This window comes from Talpa occidentalis, unplaced genomic scaffold (genome assembly GCF_014898055.3).
Source record: "Talpa occidentalis isolate TD23 unplaced genomic scaffold, MPIMG_talOcc4v2.1 talOcc4.3, whole genome shotgun sequence".
Taxonomy (NCBI): domain Eukaryota; kingdom Metazoa; phylum Chordata; class Mammalia; order Eulipotyphla; family Talpidae; genus Talpa; species Talpa occidentalis.
In genome coordinates this window covers 137,405,581-137,419,262 of record NW_023603184.1, presented here as the reverse complement: position 1 = coordinate 137,419,262, position 13,682 = coordinate 137,405,581, and the positions used below count along the sequence as shown (strand labels likewise).

The 13,682-nt window shown below is 58.6% G+C and overlaps 1 protein-coding gene across 1 annotated transcript in view; it reads left to right on the top strand.

The window, feature by feature from the left end:
• The window catches only part of CFAP65 (cilia and flagella associated protein 65), a 34,763-nt gene extending 24,675 nt beyond the window's left edge, over positions 1–10,088 (top strand). Inside the window, exons 20-34 of the mRNA XM_037524070.2 lie at positions 325–501; positions 804–870; positions 1,037–1,147; positions 3,450–3,641; positions 3,736–3,894; positions 5,052–5,195; positions 5,401–5,514; positions 5,704–5,811; positions 7,014–7,058; positions 7,263–7,465; positions 7,873–8,001; positions 8,485–8,814; positions 8,883–9,023; positions 9,624–9,761; positions 9,869–10,088. Coding sequence (XP_037379967.1) covers positions 325–501; positions 804–870; positions 1,037–1,147; positions 3,450–3,641; positions 3,736–3,894; positions 5,052–5,195; positions 5,401–5,514; positions 5,704–5,811; positions 7,014–7,058; positions 7,263–7,465; positions 7,873–8,001; positions 8,485–8,814; positions 8,883–9,023; positions 9,624–9,761; positions 9,869–9,914 — 2,104 coding nt within the window. The 3' untranslated portion in view covers positions 9,915–10,088. The remainder of the gene's footprint in view (positions 1–324; positions 502–803; positions 871–1,036; positions 1,148–3,449; positions 3,642–3,735; positions 3,895–5,051; positions 5,196–5,400; positions 5,515–5,703; positions 5,812–7,013; positions 7,059–7,262; positions 7,466–7,872; positions 8,002–8,484; positions 8,815–8,882; positions 9,024–9,623; positions 9,762–9,868) is intronic.
• Positions 10,089–13,682: the final 3,594 nt, after the last annotated feature.

Sequence of the window (13,682 nt, the reverse complement as noted above, 5' to 3'; positions counted from 1 at the left end):
AGCTTTGTCACAGAACCCCCTGCAGGGGGTTCGCATACACAGTGAACCCCAGGACTCCTGGTAGCCACAATGGAAGCCCTAGTCTCTACTTCCGGTTTAGTCATCAGAGCCCTGCTTCAGTTCCTGGCTGGGGGATATTATGAAACAAGGATCCACAACAGCCACGTATACTCAGCCATCCATGGGACTGCTTGCCAAATGGGGCTGACATGCGGGAGGCATAGAGAAGGTCTTCATCCGTCCCACCCGCGACAAGACTTCCCACCTCTTCTTTCTGATGGTGCTTTGTGTGGCTTCACGCTCCCTGCTCCACACCCTCTGCAGGGCCTTCCTCTTTCCAAGTGACCAGCAGATCGACCTGGAGCTGTGGGCAGAGCAAGCAGAGTTTGACTTCACTGAGCTGCACCAAATGCGTGTGCAGGACAATTCCATATTCTCCATCAACCCCAAGGCTGGGAAACTGAGTCCTGGACAGGAGCAGATGGTTGAGTTCAAATACAGGTGCTCCCCCTACTGTCCACCCTGCTCTTGTGGTCCTGAAGACACCCCTCCTCCCCCTTGCCCGGACCCATGGGGGAGTCTGACCTTGTATTTCATAACTCCAGGGCACCCTGAATTGCCACCACCCGGAAGGACTCCACCTTCCCACCTACGGGGATGGAAGGGCTTTAACCTCCTCCCTGCCTATCCCAACTTGGGTTCCCACATCATTCCAGGGACTAGCGGCCTCCAAACCATAGGTCTGCCGTGACCATCTGTTCTCCTACTTGTGCTCACCCTTGGCCTTGTCCTCTCCCTTCTAGCCACCTATTCGTCGGCACTGATCGCCTCCCGGTGCTCTTCAAGGTGTCCCATGGCCGGGAGATCCTGGTGAGGCCCCAACACCCTGGTCTTGTTCCAGACAACAAAGAGAGGAGCGGGGGGGGGGGTGGTGGTGATAGCCCCCGGGAGCCGGGGTCCAATGTCTCTGATGGGGGCTTTAACTCCTCCCAGAGAAGGACTTCCTGTTTCCTACTCATGGACTTCCTATTTCCAGCTAAATTTCATAGGTGTGACAGTGAAGCCGGAGCAGAAGTACGTGCACTTCACTTCCACCAGTCACCAGTTCATTCCTGTCCCGATCGGGGAGACGTTGCCCCCAAGACAGGTCAGTGGTCTACATTGTCTCGGTCACATAGAGGCCTGAGGGTTGATCTCTGTTCACATCAGCCCTTGAAAGAGTGACAAAAACCCTGCCCTCCAGAAGCCCTCGTTCTTAAGAGGGGGGGCCGTGGGTTGAGACTGGAGATTGGGTAATAGGTAGAGACCCATGGAGGGTTCTAGCGCCCTGGAGCCCAGTGCAAAGCTCCTTGCCAGGCCTTGCTCCCACACAAAAGCAGGAGCTTTTTTCTCTAGCACAGAATTCTTCAAACACCATGGACAATGAACTACACTGATATATTCTGGATAATAGCTCAGAGCATATACACACGTACAAGTGAAACAAAAGTATCCCAACTCAATACAAACACAGTGATGTGCAAAATACTCTGATAACTTCTTTAAATTTTATCATGTTCCATTTTTTATATTCTGGACATGATCCACAAAATTGGTTTTATCACCTACCCATGAATAGGCCTCAGCCACAGTTTTGAAAAGGTCTCCTCCAAGTGAGATGTTCTGAAATGTGAAAAACTGGAATGTGAATCCTTATGAAGCTTTAGAATTTTCTTTTCTCATTGGAAGGAATCGGATTGCTTTGCTCTGAAATTATGCTTTAGAAATCTCCAAGAAGAGGACAGAGTATTTTCCCAAGCAGCTCCTGAACCAGATGTTTCTGACTATTTAGAAGCTCTTGTTTCTGGCCAAGGGCCTGGGGCCATCCAGCCCTAGAAGCAGAGGCCTGCACTCCCAGAGCTGAGATGGAGTCTCCCCTCACCAGAGCTCTGTTCACTTTCCTATACCAGCCTCCACCTTGCTGGATGCCCAGAAATCGAATTAGGCTTTCTTTAAAAAAAAAAAAAAAAGATATATTTATTTATGCATACAAAAACTGAAGTACAGGCCAGAGGTGAAGGGGGTGAGAGGATTCACCAGAGACAGAGTGGGGAACAGAACAGGCAGACTGACTGAAATACACTGCTGAGGGGAGCAGCAGGCAAGACAAGAGAGGTCTGCTGCACCATGTGGGTCACCTCCCTGGCTGGGGATCAAACTCCTGCTGCAGTGGCTGCAGATTACTTCATAGTGCTGAAACTTAACCCCTTGTGCCACCAGGGAGGCGCCTCATTAGGCTTTTTCAAAGCTAAGCTATTTCCAAACCTGCAAAGGACCTTTTTCTAGAAAAGGAAGGCAAAATCTCATGTGCCCTCGGGAGAACTTTCCAAAGAGATCAGCCCACTCCCCTGGGCTGATCGTGGACAGTGGAAATAGGCCCCAAATCTGAAGCCAGGAGACTCAGTTGTGCCTCCAGCCAAACTTCACAACTGTACAAGCTTCCCATTTCACTGGGGAGGTGATGACAGGTGGGGTCCTGGGACTGCAAGCGAGCAATGAAAATAGAAGTCTGAGCTTCCCAAGACTTAACTCCAAAGGCCAGTGACCACAGAAGGGCCTGGAAGAAACCAGCGACTTTCTGGTCCAATCCCGGATGGCTTAGCCAACATTCAGCCAACATTTTAGTGGCAGAATCATTTTAGGACTTACTGGGGATAGGATTTTAGAAATAAGATAATGCGAAAGGTTTGCTGAAAAGAGATAAACTAGGGGCAGGAATAGGTTTTGGAGTGAAGAATTTGGTTTTGGCCAAATTTGAGCTGCCTATGAGATAACCAAGAGCGATCATCACTAGAAGCTGATACTGGGTCTAGAGCTTGGGCTTGAGAAGGAGCCAGCATGTTCAGGAATGAGTGCCAGGAATGATGAAAGGGAGGGCTGGATGAACGCTTCCATCTTCTCACCTCTAAATTATAGGATTTGGACCAGAAAAAGCTCTGGTTTCTTTCAGCATGTTCTGTGATCCCCAGCCTTTGGGGTTAAGTCTCAGGACCTCAGACTTTTCTGCTCCCTTACCTACTTTTGAGCAGGACTGCCTCTAATGGCAGGTGTGGAAAGTGACAGCCTCACAGGCGATCAGAATGAGCGGCTAGAAAATGATGCTGGGCCACTAGGGAGCGTGTGTGTGCACCCCCTAAATGCAAACACTAGGGGCGCTAGCGTTACTTGGGAAAGGTAAGCTGAGAGCAAATCATATAAGGGTTACAGATTATCCTAAAATGGCACAGGCTGAAAAAAAACAGTTGAATACTTCTTGGGTGACCAAGCTACAAGAGAAATCAGAGGCATTTAGGGGAGTTCTGGAACTGTAAGAGTGAGCCACCTGCCCCCTGCAGTGGACACGGAGTCCCAAGCTCTCTGCATTGCAGCGCTGAGCCAGTGTGGAATATTTCTGCTTTTGCCTCCTGCAGATCTATGAGATGTATAATGGTGGCTCGGTGCCAGTGACATACACAATCCAGACCAACATCCTGTCACAAGTTCAGGAAAAAAATTTCGATCACCCCATCTTCACCTGCCTCAACCCCCAAGGGGAGATCCAGCCAGGCACGACTGCTCGCATCCTGTGGATCTTCTCGCCCATTGAAGCCAAGACCTACACGGTGAGTCAAGATATGCGGTAATATGGGATGAGGGGTTGGAGCTGGCCGCCTCTGAGGGCCTTGCTCTGACCTGTCTCTCCCCTCAACTTCCTAGGTGGACGTGCCCATACAAATTCTGGGGTGGAACTCAGCCACCATCCGCTTTGAGGGAGTGGGCTACGACCCCCATGTCATGGGAGACACCGCCCCATTCCACAACATCGCCTCATGGGATGACAGCTCCATACAAGCTAGGCTAATGGTTCCTGGACAGGTAGGAAGAAGGGAGCTGGGAAGGCCTGTGGCCTTGGAGAAGCCTGAGGGCCCAGGGTGGCCAATGTAGAGGGACAGGGAGACTAGGAAGGAAACAAGATGGAGTTGAGAAGGAAAGGAGGCAGAGGCGAAGCCTGGAACCAGCCCTCCAGGTTAGGAGGCAGCAGCAGCTTCATGAGAGGCTTGCCCTGCCACCTAGTGCCGGCAGGTGTTCCTGCTCAAGCTACTTCCCCTCCAGCCGGCCCTCTTCTCTGGGCGTTGGGGCTCTTAGAAGGGGTAGAAAGAAGTTCTCCCATCCTAGGGTTCTATGGTATCATTTTCATACAGAACGCTTCCTTCCGTGGGCCTCGATGGATTTTGCTGAAAGATATTTGGGGTGAATAATGATCCTTCAGTTCTACACACTCCTCCCTGTTGGGAACTGACCCATTTGTCCATCCACCCATCCACCTACCTACCTGCGTGCACTGTTGACCTGTTGACACCCACGCCCATTTGCTTACCCACGTTTCTATCCACCTGTCCTTCTATGTGCCGCCCGGTCATGATCCACCCACACACCTGCCTGTCTGCCCTTCCCTTCCATCCTCACTGGCTCCTACAGCAGGATGAGCACTGTGGGGCCCTGGCGATCCAGGGAAGAGTCAGACAAAGCCCCAGCCCTGGAGGCACCCAGGGTCTGGCCAGAGAAAATGCCCCTTCCATGTGGCTTCTGTCTTTCTAGACCCCCCCCCAACAACCCCCAACAAGTTCCTATTCTATGCCTAGGAAAGATGCCAACAGCTGATCACCTATTTGCAGCCATCCTTCAGTGACTGAAATTATGTTAGTTTTAGGTCTATCTCTCTAAGACAATTCTGCTTCCCCAACCTTTCCAAGCCCATTTTATAAATGGTCAAAACCATAGACTTAGAGTGAGGCTATCTCAGTGTAGCCCAAAGCTGTTTCTGTGAGAGACCTTTGGAAAAAAGAGTTTTGCTCTCTGAACCTTAGCAGCACCTCTGGAGTAGGGGTCGTGGTGTCCTATCATACAGATGTATGCCTGCAGATTGCCTCCGTGGCACCCGGCCTGCTGAAGGCGCTCGGTAACTGGAGTGGTTTTCATGGTAATTATTTCTTCACCTTCCAAAGTTGCTGTCATGTTTTCTCCACCATTAGAATGTCTTCCTGTCCCAGTATCACATCTCCCTGGGAAACATTCCTGTGCAGAGCAAGTGCAGTCGCCTGCTGTTCCTCAACAACATCTCCAAGAGCGAGACAGTTATCTTTGTCTGGCAGCTGAGGCCTCTGGACTTTGGGGAGGTGAGTGTGCTCTGTGTCCACAGAATCAGAAATTCCAGCAGGACTGCAGATCTATCCCACCCCATCCTAATTCATATTGCCCCAACTTGTCCCATGTCACCCCACCCTATCCCACCCCATCCCATCCCATCCCACCCCATCTACCCCATCCCACCCCATCCCATCCCATCCCTGAGAAGCTCCAGAGACTCCCCCAAATTAACAGGTGTCTATAAGCCCCATGAGAGGGAAGATGGCTCCTGAAGAGACGGTGCCATTCGTGGTGACCCTGAAGGCCTCAGTACACGCCACCTTCTACAGCATGGAGCTGGTGTGCAAGGTAGGATCAGCCCCGGACAGAAGGTAGGAAGGGCGAGCACATCTCTCTGTCCAGGAGGTGGAGTGGCCTATGAGATCCTCAGACCCCAAAGAGAGGCAGGGCCCAGCCCCAGGAGGGGTAGAGGCCCGCAGCTCAGGCCCACAGCAAGGCCTGGGTACAAGCCCTCAGTCTCGGGGTCCTGGGCCACAGGTGTACCAGCAGGAGCTCCTGCAGCAGTACCACAAGGAGCTGCAGGAGTGGAAGAGCGAGCAGTCGCGGCAGGAAGAGGAGTTCACCATCACTGATAGGAGAGTGAAGGTGAGGCACGCAGAGCGGACCTTGAGCACCACAGAGCTTTCTGATCGGCCTTCCTTTGATACTGAGCTGTCAAAAATGGAGACCTGAGGGGGTCCTCCATGCAGAATCAGGCAGCCTTCCCCAGGAGATTAGATTTCTTTCATTACATTAAGCATAGCATCTCCCCAAGAGTCTCCCTAGGTCCCGAAGGCTGGCTGGCCACCCCCACGTGGCCAGTGTTCACTGGGTGCCTGCTAAGTGCTGGCACTGGGGGCCTGGGCCCACAAGACGGAGCTCACCTGCTGATGGAGGACAGTGTCAGGGGCAGGCCCTGGAAACAGATGGCCAGGTTTGGATTCCTGGCGTTGATGATTTCTAGCTCTGTGACCTTGGTCAAGTTACTTAATCTCTCAATTTCCTCACCAGCAAAATGAAGGGGCATAGATGAGACAAGTTCAGGCACGAATTGCTATTTTTGAAGCTGGGTAGAGGGCCATGGAGGATTCTTTGTATGTTCTCACATGATGTTTTCCATATTTTAACTTTAATTTAATTCAACCTTTTTAAAAACAAAAGTGTAAAAAGTATTTTTAAATGCAAGTAAAATATTATTTGCGTTGTAGCGTTGTGAGGAGTAAATGAGTTTGTGCCTAGCGCAGTCAACAGTAAACCTGCACCCAGTAAACCTTTACTAAACATGTTGGTGTTTGTGGGGGAGATCGATAACAAGCACGAGACAAAACATCCATCTTGGCTCTCCCTCTATTTCATAGGCCCCCCGCTGATATTCTTGTACTTCCATCACCCCTGAGTCTACCACACTGAACCCCTGGGGAGGTGCAGCCCCCACCCCAAGCACTTGGCTTGTGAATGTGAATTACTTGCTGGCCTGGGAAAAGGGATTTCTGACTGTGTCTTAATAAGGGAGGCTGTTTCCTTATCACCTGCCACAAAGCCCCAGGGCACAAGCACCCTTGAGGCAGCCTGCACAATTTGGTGGCATCTCCTCTTTCTTTCAGTTGGGTAACCAGACTTTCTCTGTCTAAGGCAGCGCTTCCCTAGAGAAGGTTCTGGAAGAGGGTGTGGAGGGCATTGGGCAGAACCAAGAGAGCTGCAGGTCCTGGCACTGGCTTCATGCGCTCCATGGGTCAGCAGGAAGGCAAGGAAGAAGGGAGTCCCTCTGGGGCGCTTGCATCTAAGCAGGGGTCTCTTTGTGTCCGCAGAGAAGGGTGAACCACACAGCTGGTGAGCCTATGAGGAAATACAAGGTGAGAACAGACCCATCTCCTTGACAGAACTTGAGGGTCCTTGCCCAAGCCCGGGGATATCTCCAGCCAGAAGGGAAGGACAAAAGTGGTCCAGATAGGGTGGGGCTCAAACCTCTGTATGGCCCAAAAGCCTCATTATGGGGATAGGGACACCTCAGGGATGGGAGTGCAAACCCTGGTCACCCATGCCCCCCCTTCCTAAAGACGCTGCCCCCCATCAAGAATGAGCAGTCTTTGAACCGACCTGCCAGCTGGAACCTTCAGATCCCAAAGGAAGAGCCAGCCTGGCCATGCCCCCAGCCGCCTCAGCCGGGCACGCTCTGCTTGGACCTCACTGCCCGCGCTCATGCCACCGACTACTTCCTGGCCAACTTCTTCTCCGACTTTCCCACCCACTTCTTGCTCCGGTGACACTCTCAGCGGGAGTGAGGGGGTCTCCTTCCTCTGCTTTATGCCCTTTCCCACCCCAGAACAGGGCCTGCCCAGACCCAACCCTTGCTGAGGGGCAGTAGCGGTGGGGCGACAGGGATGCCCCCACGCGTCTGTGCAAATGAGGAGGGATCAATGAATTCAGAGTCCCCTGGAGAACCCTCTTAGACCTCCCTGTGCTCCCCCTGCCTTCCCTTCCCAACTTGGAGCCTCTCCAGGGGCCTCTGAGGGTTGGCTTGCTTCCCAGAAAGCAGCAGCACTGCACTTGGCTAAGGCCCATACTCACCCGTGTCCTGATGACCAGGCTCCCACCCCCACTGCCACTGCTCTGAAGCCCAGCGTGGTAGTCTGCCCGGTTTGCTCAAAATGTCATGGCCTACCTCAGGGAGCTGCCGAAGAGGAAGCAGCCCAGGGCGGAGGCCGGGACTTCCGAGGAGGACTCCCGTGACAAGTGGGACCCTGTCTCCAAGCAGGAGAAGCAGCTCCTAGTAGACTGTCTCACCACCATCATTAGGTGACCACCCGTTCCCTGGGCCCTCACCCCAGCCCCCCCTTCTCTCCTGTGCGTTCAGCCGGCCTCACCTGCCCACAGCCCTTGAGTTCCTACCCCTTCCTTTTCTGAAAAATAGAACTTGCTCAAAAGATCCAGGCCCTCCGGGATGGCGAAGGTCGGATGGAGCGGGCTGGAGGGGTGCTGCGGGCTAGGTGCCAGGCTCTGCTCTGCCCAGGATAGTGAGCTAGGTCACTGTCTCCCCGGAACCCGTCCCCTCCCTGGGTGTAACTCCTGGTTCCACCTCCACTGTATCATGATCACCGCTAAGAATGCGCACCATCAGAAGCGCCTCCTTGAAAGGGTGGTAGAGCCAAGGTCTCCCCTCGCCCACCCAGCACCTCTTTGTGGACACAGCAGGCCAGGACACCCCCCGGCGGGCGGCGGGCCCCAAAGGGAGCTGCCCGGCCTCTCAGCGAGGACCTTCTCCTCCTCCCTGCCACCCAGGGGCCTGCTGGAAGACAAGAATTTCCACGAGGCTGTGGATCAAAGCCTGGTGGAGCAGCAGATGCCCTACTTCTGCCAATTCTGGAACGAGGAGTCTGTCAGGTTCAAGGCCCAGAGCAGTAAGCTGCAGCTGGGGCCCGTCCAGCCCCCATCCTGGGACAGCTGCGCCAGCAGGAAAGACAAGGAGGACCCGCTCCAGTGGGGGGGGAGGGAAAGGGAGGAAGAGGAGGAGAGTGAAGAGGAAGAGGAGCTGCTGGAGGAGGAAGAGGAGGAAGAGGAGACAGAGGAAGACGAGGAGGAGGAGGAGGAGGAGGAGGGGGAAGGGAGGAGGGGGAGGGGCCGGGGCGGGAGGAGGGCCGGGCCGGGCCGGGAGGGCCGGGCGAGGAGGCCCCGCAGCTGGAGAAGGAGGAGAAGCTGACCTGGGCCGAAATCGAGCCCAAACGGCTGCCCAAGTCCCAGGAGTCCCTGAAGTGGCAGCAGCAGCTGAAGGTCATGGCGAAGGAGGAGCAGGAGCAGGACGAGAAGGAGGCCGCGCGCCGGTGAGCCGCGGCCCGGGGCGGGGCTGGCTGGGGGCCCCGGGAGGCCGCCCGGCCCCCTCTGCGGCGTCCCTCGGGCCTCGGGCCGAGGCGGGCGCTGGGCACGTGCCTGCAGGACGCGGCCTGAGCTTCAGTCTTCTCCGCAAGGCCCGGGGTTTGGCTGAGTAGCGCCCCCCCTGGGCGCTGGTGCTGGCCGCAAGGCCTCCCGACGGGTCCCTCGAGCTAGGAGGAGAGTGTGGCCTCCCCCCGGGCCGCCTTCCCCGGGACTGTCCCGCGACGGCCCCCGGCTCCTCCCGGCCCTCCTGTACCCTCGCAGCCGCCGCCGCTGGCCTTTCCTCAAATGCGCCCCTGGCGCGCCCCCAAACTCTAGATCGCCGCGGCCCAGACCCCTGCACGTCCAGCAACCGGCGCTCGCCAGCTGGTCTCTCTAGGCCGCCGCGCGGGCGGTGTAAACGGGACCCGCAGGCGGCCTCGCGGCGCCGGGAAGGCCGCGGCGGGGCGGGGGTGCGCGGGGCGCCGGGCACGCGCGCGGGGGCCGGCTGGGGCGCCGACAGCCGCGCCCCGCTCCACCCTCCGCGCTCGCGCCCCTTCCCCGCCCCGCAGGCTCCCGGCCTTCGCCAACCTGCAGGAGGCGCTGCTGGAGAACGTGATCCAGAACATCCTGGTGGAGGCGAGCCGCGGGGAGGTGGTGCTCACCTCGCGGCCGCGCGTGATCGCGCTCCCGCCGCTCAGCGCGCCCAGGTGGGGGCGCCCGGGTCCGCCGCGGCCGCGCGGCAGGGGTGACGGGGCGGCCGGGCGAGGTGTGAAGCCTCGGCCCCGCTCCCTGCCGGGGGCTTTCTGTCTTTCAGGCCCGTGACCCCCGACCCGCTGCTGGAGGTGTCGCTAGAGCCGTAGCCCGCGGAGGTGCCCCGCGACCCCCTCCCCCCACGCGCCCCCCAGCCGGGGCGCCGCTCCCGAGTCACTCTGCGGACCCGCACCCAGCCCCCGCGGCCCTCCCACCGCCCCGCCAGTAAAGCATCTGCTCTTTTTCTCCATCTGCCTTGGCTTTGCTTCTCCGCGGCGCGAGGAGCGCGCGCGCAGGCTCTGAGGCGGACAGGGGTGCGGGGTGCACCGCAGCGACTCCCCCGAGATGCGGGGCTGGGAAGCGGCGCCTCTCCGCCCGGCCGTGGGCGCGGGGCCTGCCCCGGCCGGCGGAGGGCGCTGCGCGCGCGCCTTTGCCCCCGCGAAACCGCGCGGACGGGAGCCCCGCGCCGTCGTCTCGGCAGGTGGCCCCGGGCGCCGAGGCCGGCCCTCCCCGGACCCCGCTGTGCCCGCTCCGGGGGCTCGGCCCCTCCGCAGCCAACCTTTCCCCGGCACCTGCCGGGCTCCGGGGACTCTGCTCAGAGCTTGGGGAGGAGGAGAAACCCTGGCGCGTCTCGACGGCCGAGACCTCGGCGCTGAGACGGGCTGGAGGTCGCCGCTGGACAGCGGGCCCCAGATCCTACCTGTGTGACTTCTACCTTGAACCTGAGTCCCAGACCAGGGTGTCCCGGCGGGCCTAGGCTGCGCACTTGCCTGCTCCCCCTAACCTCGGCCAGGAGCTGCCGTTCTCCGCCGCGCGGCTCCCCCCTCCCCCGCAGGTGGGTGGAAAAGTGACATCTGGTGTTGTTCCAGAGGCGCCCAGGTCCCCGGCACCCCCCCGCCACCCCCGCCGCCAAGGCCTCGGAGGAGCTCCGACCTCAGCGTCTGGGCGTGGGGGGGTGGGGGGCGCTCCGCCTCCTCTGAGTCAATATTTGCCCCGAGCAAACGGGCGCCCGGACAGGTGTGAGTGTGTGTGTGTTCTGTGCGCCCAGGGGCGGGGACTGCACCGGCCGTATAAGAGCGCGCTGAAACCCGGCTCCGGCACAAGCTCCGGGGCGTGGGCAGGGGACCCGGCCAAGCAGGGCCGTGCCGGGTGGCGGGTGGCCCGGAAGGGAGGGCGGCCAGGTGCACCTGTGGCGGCCGCCGCGGCCGCCGACGTGTCAAGCGGCAGAGGCGCGCAGGTGAGGCGGCGGCTAGCGGGGCGCCCCGGCCCTGTGCGCGCGGAAGACCCGGACCAGGAACGCACCGAGGGCCAAGGCCCGGCCCCCGGCCCTCCGCTCCCGCCCCGCGACGAGCCCCTCGCACAAACCGGACCTGAGCGTTTTGTTCGTTCGGCTCGCGTGAGGCAGGGGCGGCCTCTCAGCACCAGCCCAGGGGCCCGGCCCGACCGCCACGCAGGCACCTGCCGCCGCCGCAGCCAGACGGGTCGGAGAGGCCGCGCGCGCTGCTCCCAGGGGAGATCCGGTTCCCATCCGGCCCCGCCGGCCCTGCCTTGCCCTGCCTGCAACTCCAGAGCTGCCTTGCTCGATTCCCTGTAATCCGAGCAGGCTCCACCGGTGGCATAGGGGGCTGTGGCCGGAACAGGAGCCCTTCTGGAGGTGGAAACCTGGCTTCTGGTCTGGCTCTCTCCCAGCGACTTCTGTGGCCTTGGGCAAGTCATTTCTGGGCCTCTCCTGGTCTTTCCCATTAGCGCTATGAAGGGGGTTGGTCTGGCCTCCTTGCAAGGGCTTCCCCAGCCCCCACTGCCTAGTTCTGGGCAACTACCTATACCTTTGAGGCCCCAAACCCCTCAAGGTGCTGGGCAGTAGCTTCCAGGTGTGGAAAATATCCGTAGGCCCGCTGAGAAGCCCAATGGGGTCAAGTCTGCTACTCCAGATCTCGAGGGGTTCATGTTCTGCCATCGCCCTGGCCCTTATTTCAGGGGCCCTTGTCTCAGACAGTGAAAAGGGCTAACACCACCACCTTTCCCAACCTTTCTGCCCCCACCACCCCGCCCCGCCTTGTTACTTAGCCTCTTCTTTCTCAGCAGGGTGGGGTAGGGTGGGTCTCAGAGGCCTCAGTTTAGGCAGGAAGCCATGGGTCATTAACCACAGCCCAAACCTGAGCCAGACCATCTGCTTTCCCAATGGCTCAAAGTGCTAATATCTGAGAGTGGATGACAGGGGGGCCCAAAGAGCCCACGACTCCAGCCTCCTGTTAAGAGAGCCCAGAACTGAGGCTTCCTACAAGGCCTGGGTCCTGCCTGAGACCCTAGCTGAGTCCTTGGCCTGTGATTCCAGGGGTTCTCCATTCCCCCAATTGATGATATTGAGCCTGTTTCAGAGGGTGGAGCCATTTGTAGGTCAGGGGGTGGAAGGAAGGCTCCCACACAGGAATACGAGCCCCCGTTTCCCCTTAGGGTGAGAAAGCATCATTGGGCGGCACTGCGCCCCCCACCCCACCCCCACAGAGGCAGCGTCCGGGAGAGGAAGCAAGGGTCAGGAACCACTGGTCCCTTTGCCTCTAAACTGGATATTCTTGGAGGGCTGTCTTGTCCCCTCCCCCCTGAACTCCACTCCACCCCTCACCCAACTACCCGCAGGCCTCAAGGGATCTGCTGAGTCCTTGGCACTGAGAAGAGGAGGAGGAGGGGATGAGGAGGCTCTGACAGATCCCAGGCTGGTCTGGAGAGAGGATGGATTGCGGGTGGGCTGTTGCATGTGGCTGCCCTGGAAGGGGCGATCCACGTGGCCCTGGCTAGGGTGTGTGCAGCGCTCATCCCTGCTTCCCAGCCCAGGCTTCTGTCCTAGGCCCAGTTCTGTGCTCCTCACCTGGCAACGGGTGACTTGCTTGTCAGGCTGGTCAGATTGGCTTTGTACTGCCTCCCCACTGTGGGCACCCGCTGGCTGGCTGCGACTGTCTTCCAGGCTGGGAGGGCTGCCTCTCCCCGCCCTCAATCATGGGAGGGGGCTGGAGCTTCCCCAACCTCCTCTGATGGGGTTTCAGATCTTTGAGTGTTGCAACAGAGGCCTCCCCTGGAATGACTACCCCCCCCCCACACACACACAGAGCAATGTTGGGGGGTGGAGAATGAGGTCACCCTGTGGGCTGGGGTCTGCCCTTGTGACAGAGAATCACTGCTTTTCCCTCCAGGGTGAGATTCCTCCCCCAATAATGACCCGAATTTCCTGGCTTAGCTGAGAGCTGGCCTCCCGTCCAGGTCCCGCCTCCCCTGCCTGGCGGGGTGGAGTCTCCAGGCGCCAGGACAGCCTGCAGGTGCAGGCTGGGGGAGGGAGGGGCTGCTCAGCAGCTGGTGTTCGGAGCATCCCCCTCTGCTCCCCCTCCCTGTCCTGCTCTGGGCCTGACTCTGCTTCCTGTCATCCCTGTCAGCACCCTGGGGGGAAGGGAACAGGTAGTGGAAGAAGTGGGGGTGGAGGAGTTGGACTTGGAGCAGTGATGGCCAGGGGGAACTGCTGAGAAATGGGGAGGAGAGGATGAGGAAGAACCCTGAACTCTCACAGAAGGAAGGCGGGACAGCAGGACAAACTGGATGTAATCCAGAGGGTTGGGAGCACCACAGGGGAGACTTGAGAGCCCAGAGAGGCGGTAAGGAAGCCCTCCAAGACTGAGAGCTAGAGACAGAGACAGAGGCGCAGACAACAGAAAGGAGGGAGTGAGAGAGATACGCAGAGGTGACAGGAGATGAGAGATGGAGGGATCTGGAGATGTTGGGTCAGAGGTCAGGACACCCAGAGGTGGCAGGCACAGTGTGTGGAGGAAGGGGGGGCAGGCATACACACACTGGGATGGGGAAATTGCCCCCCTCCACACACACACACACAC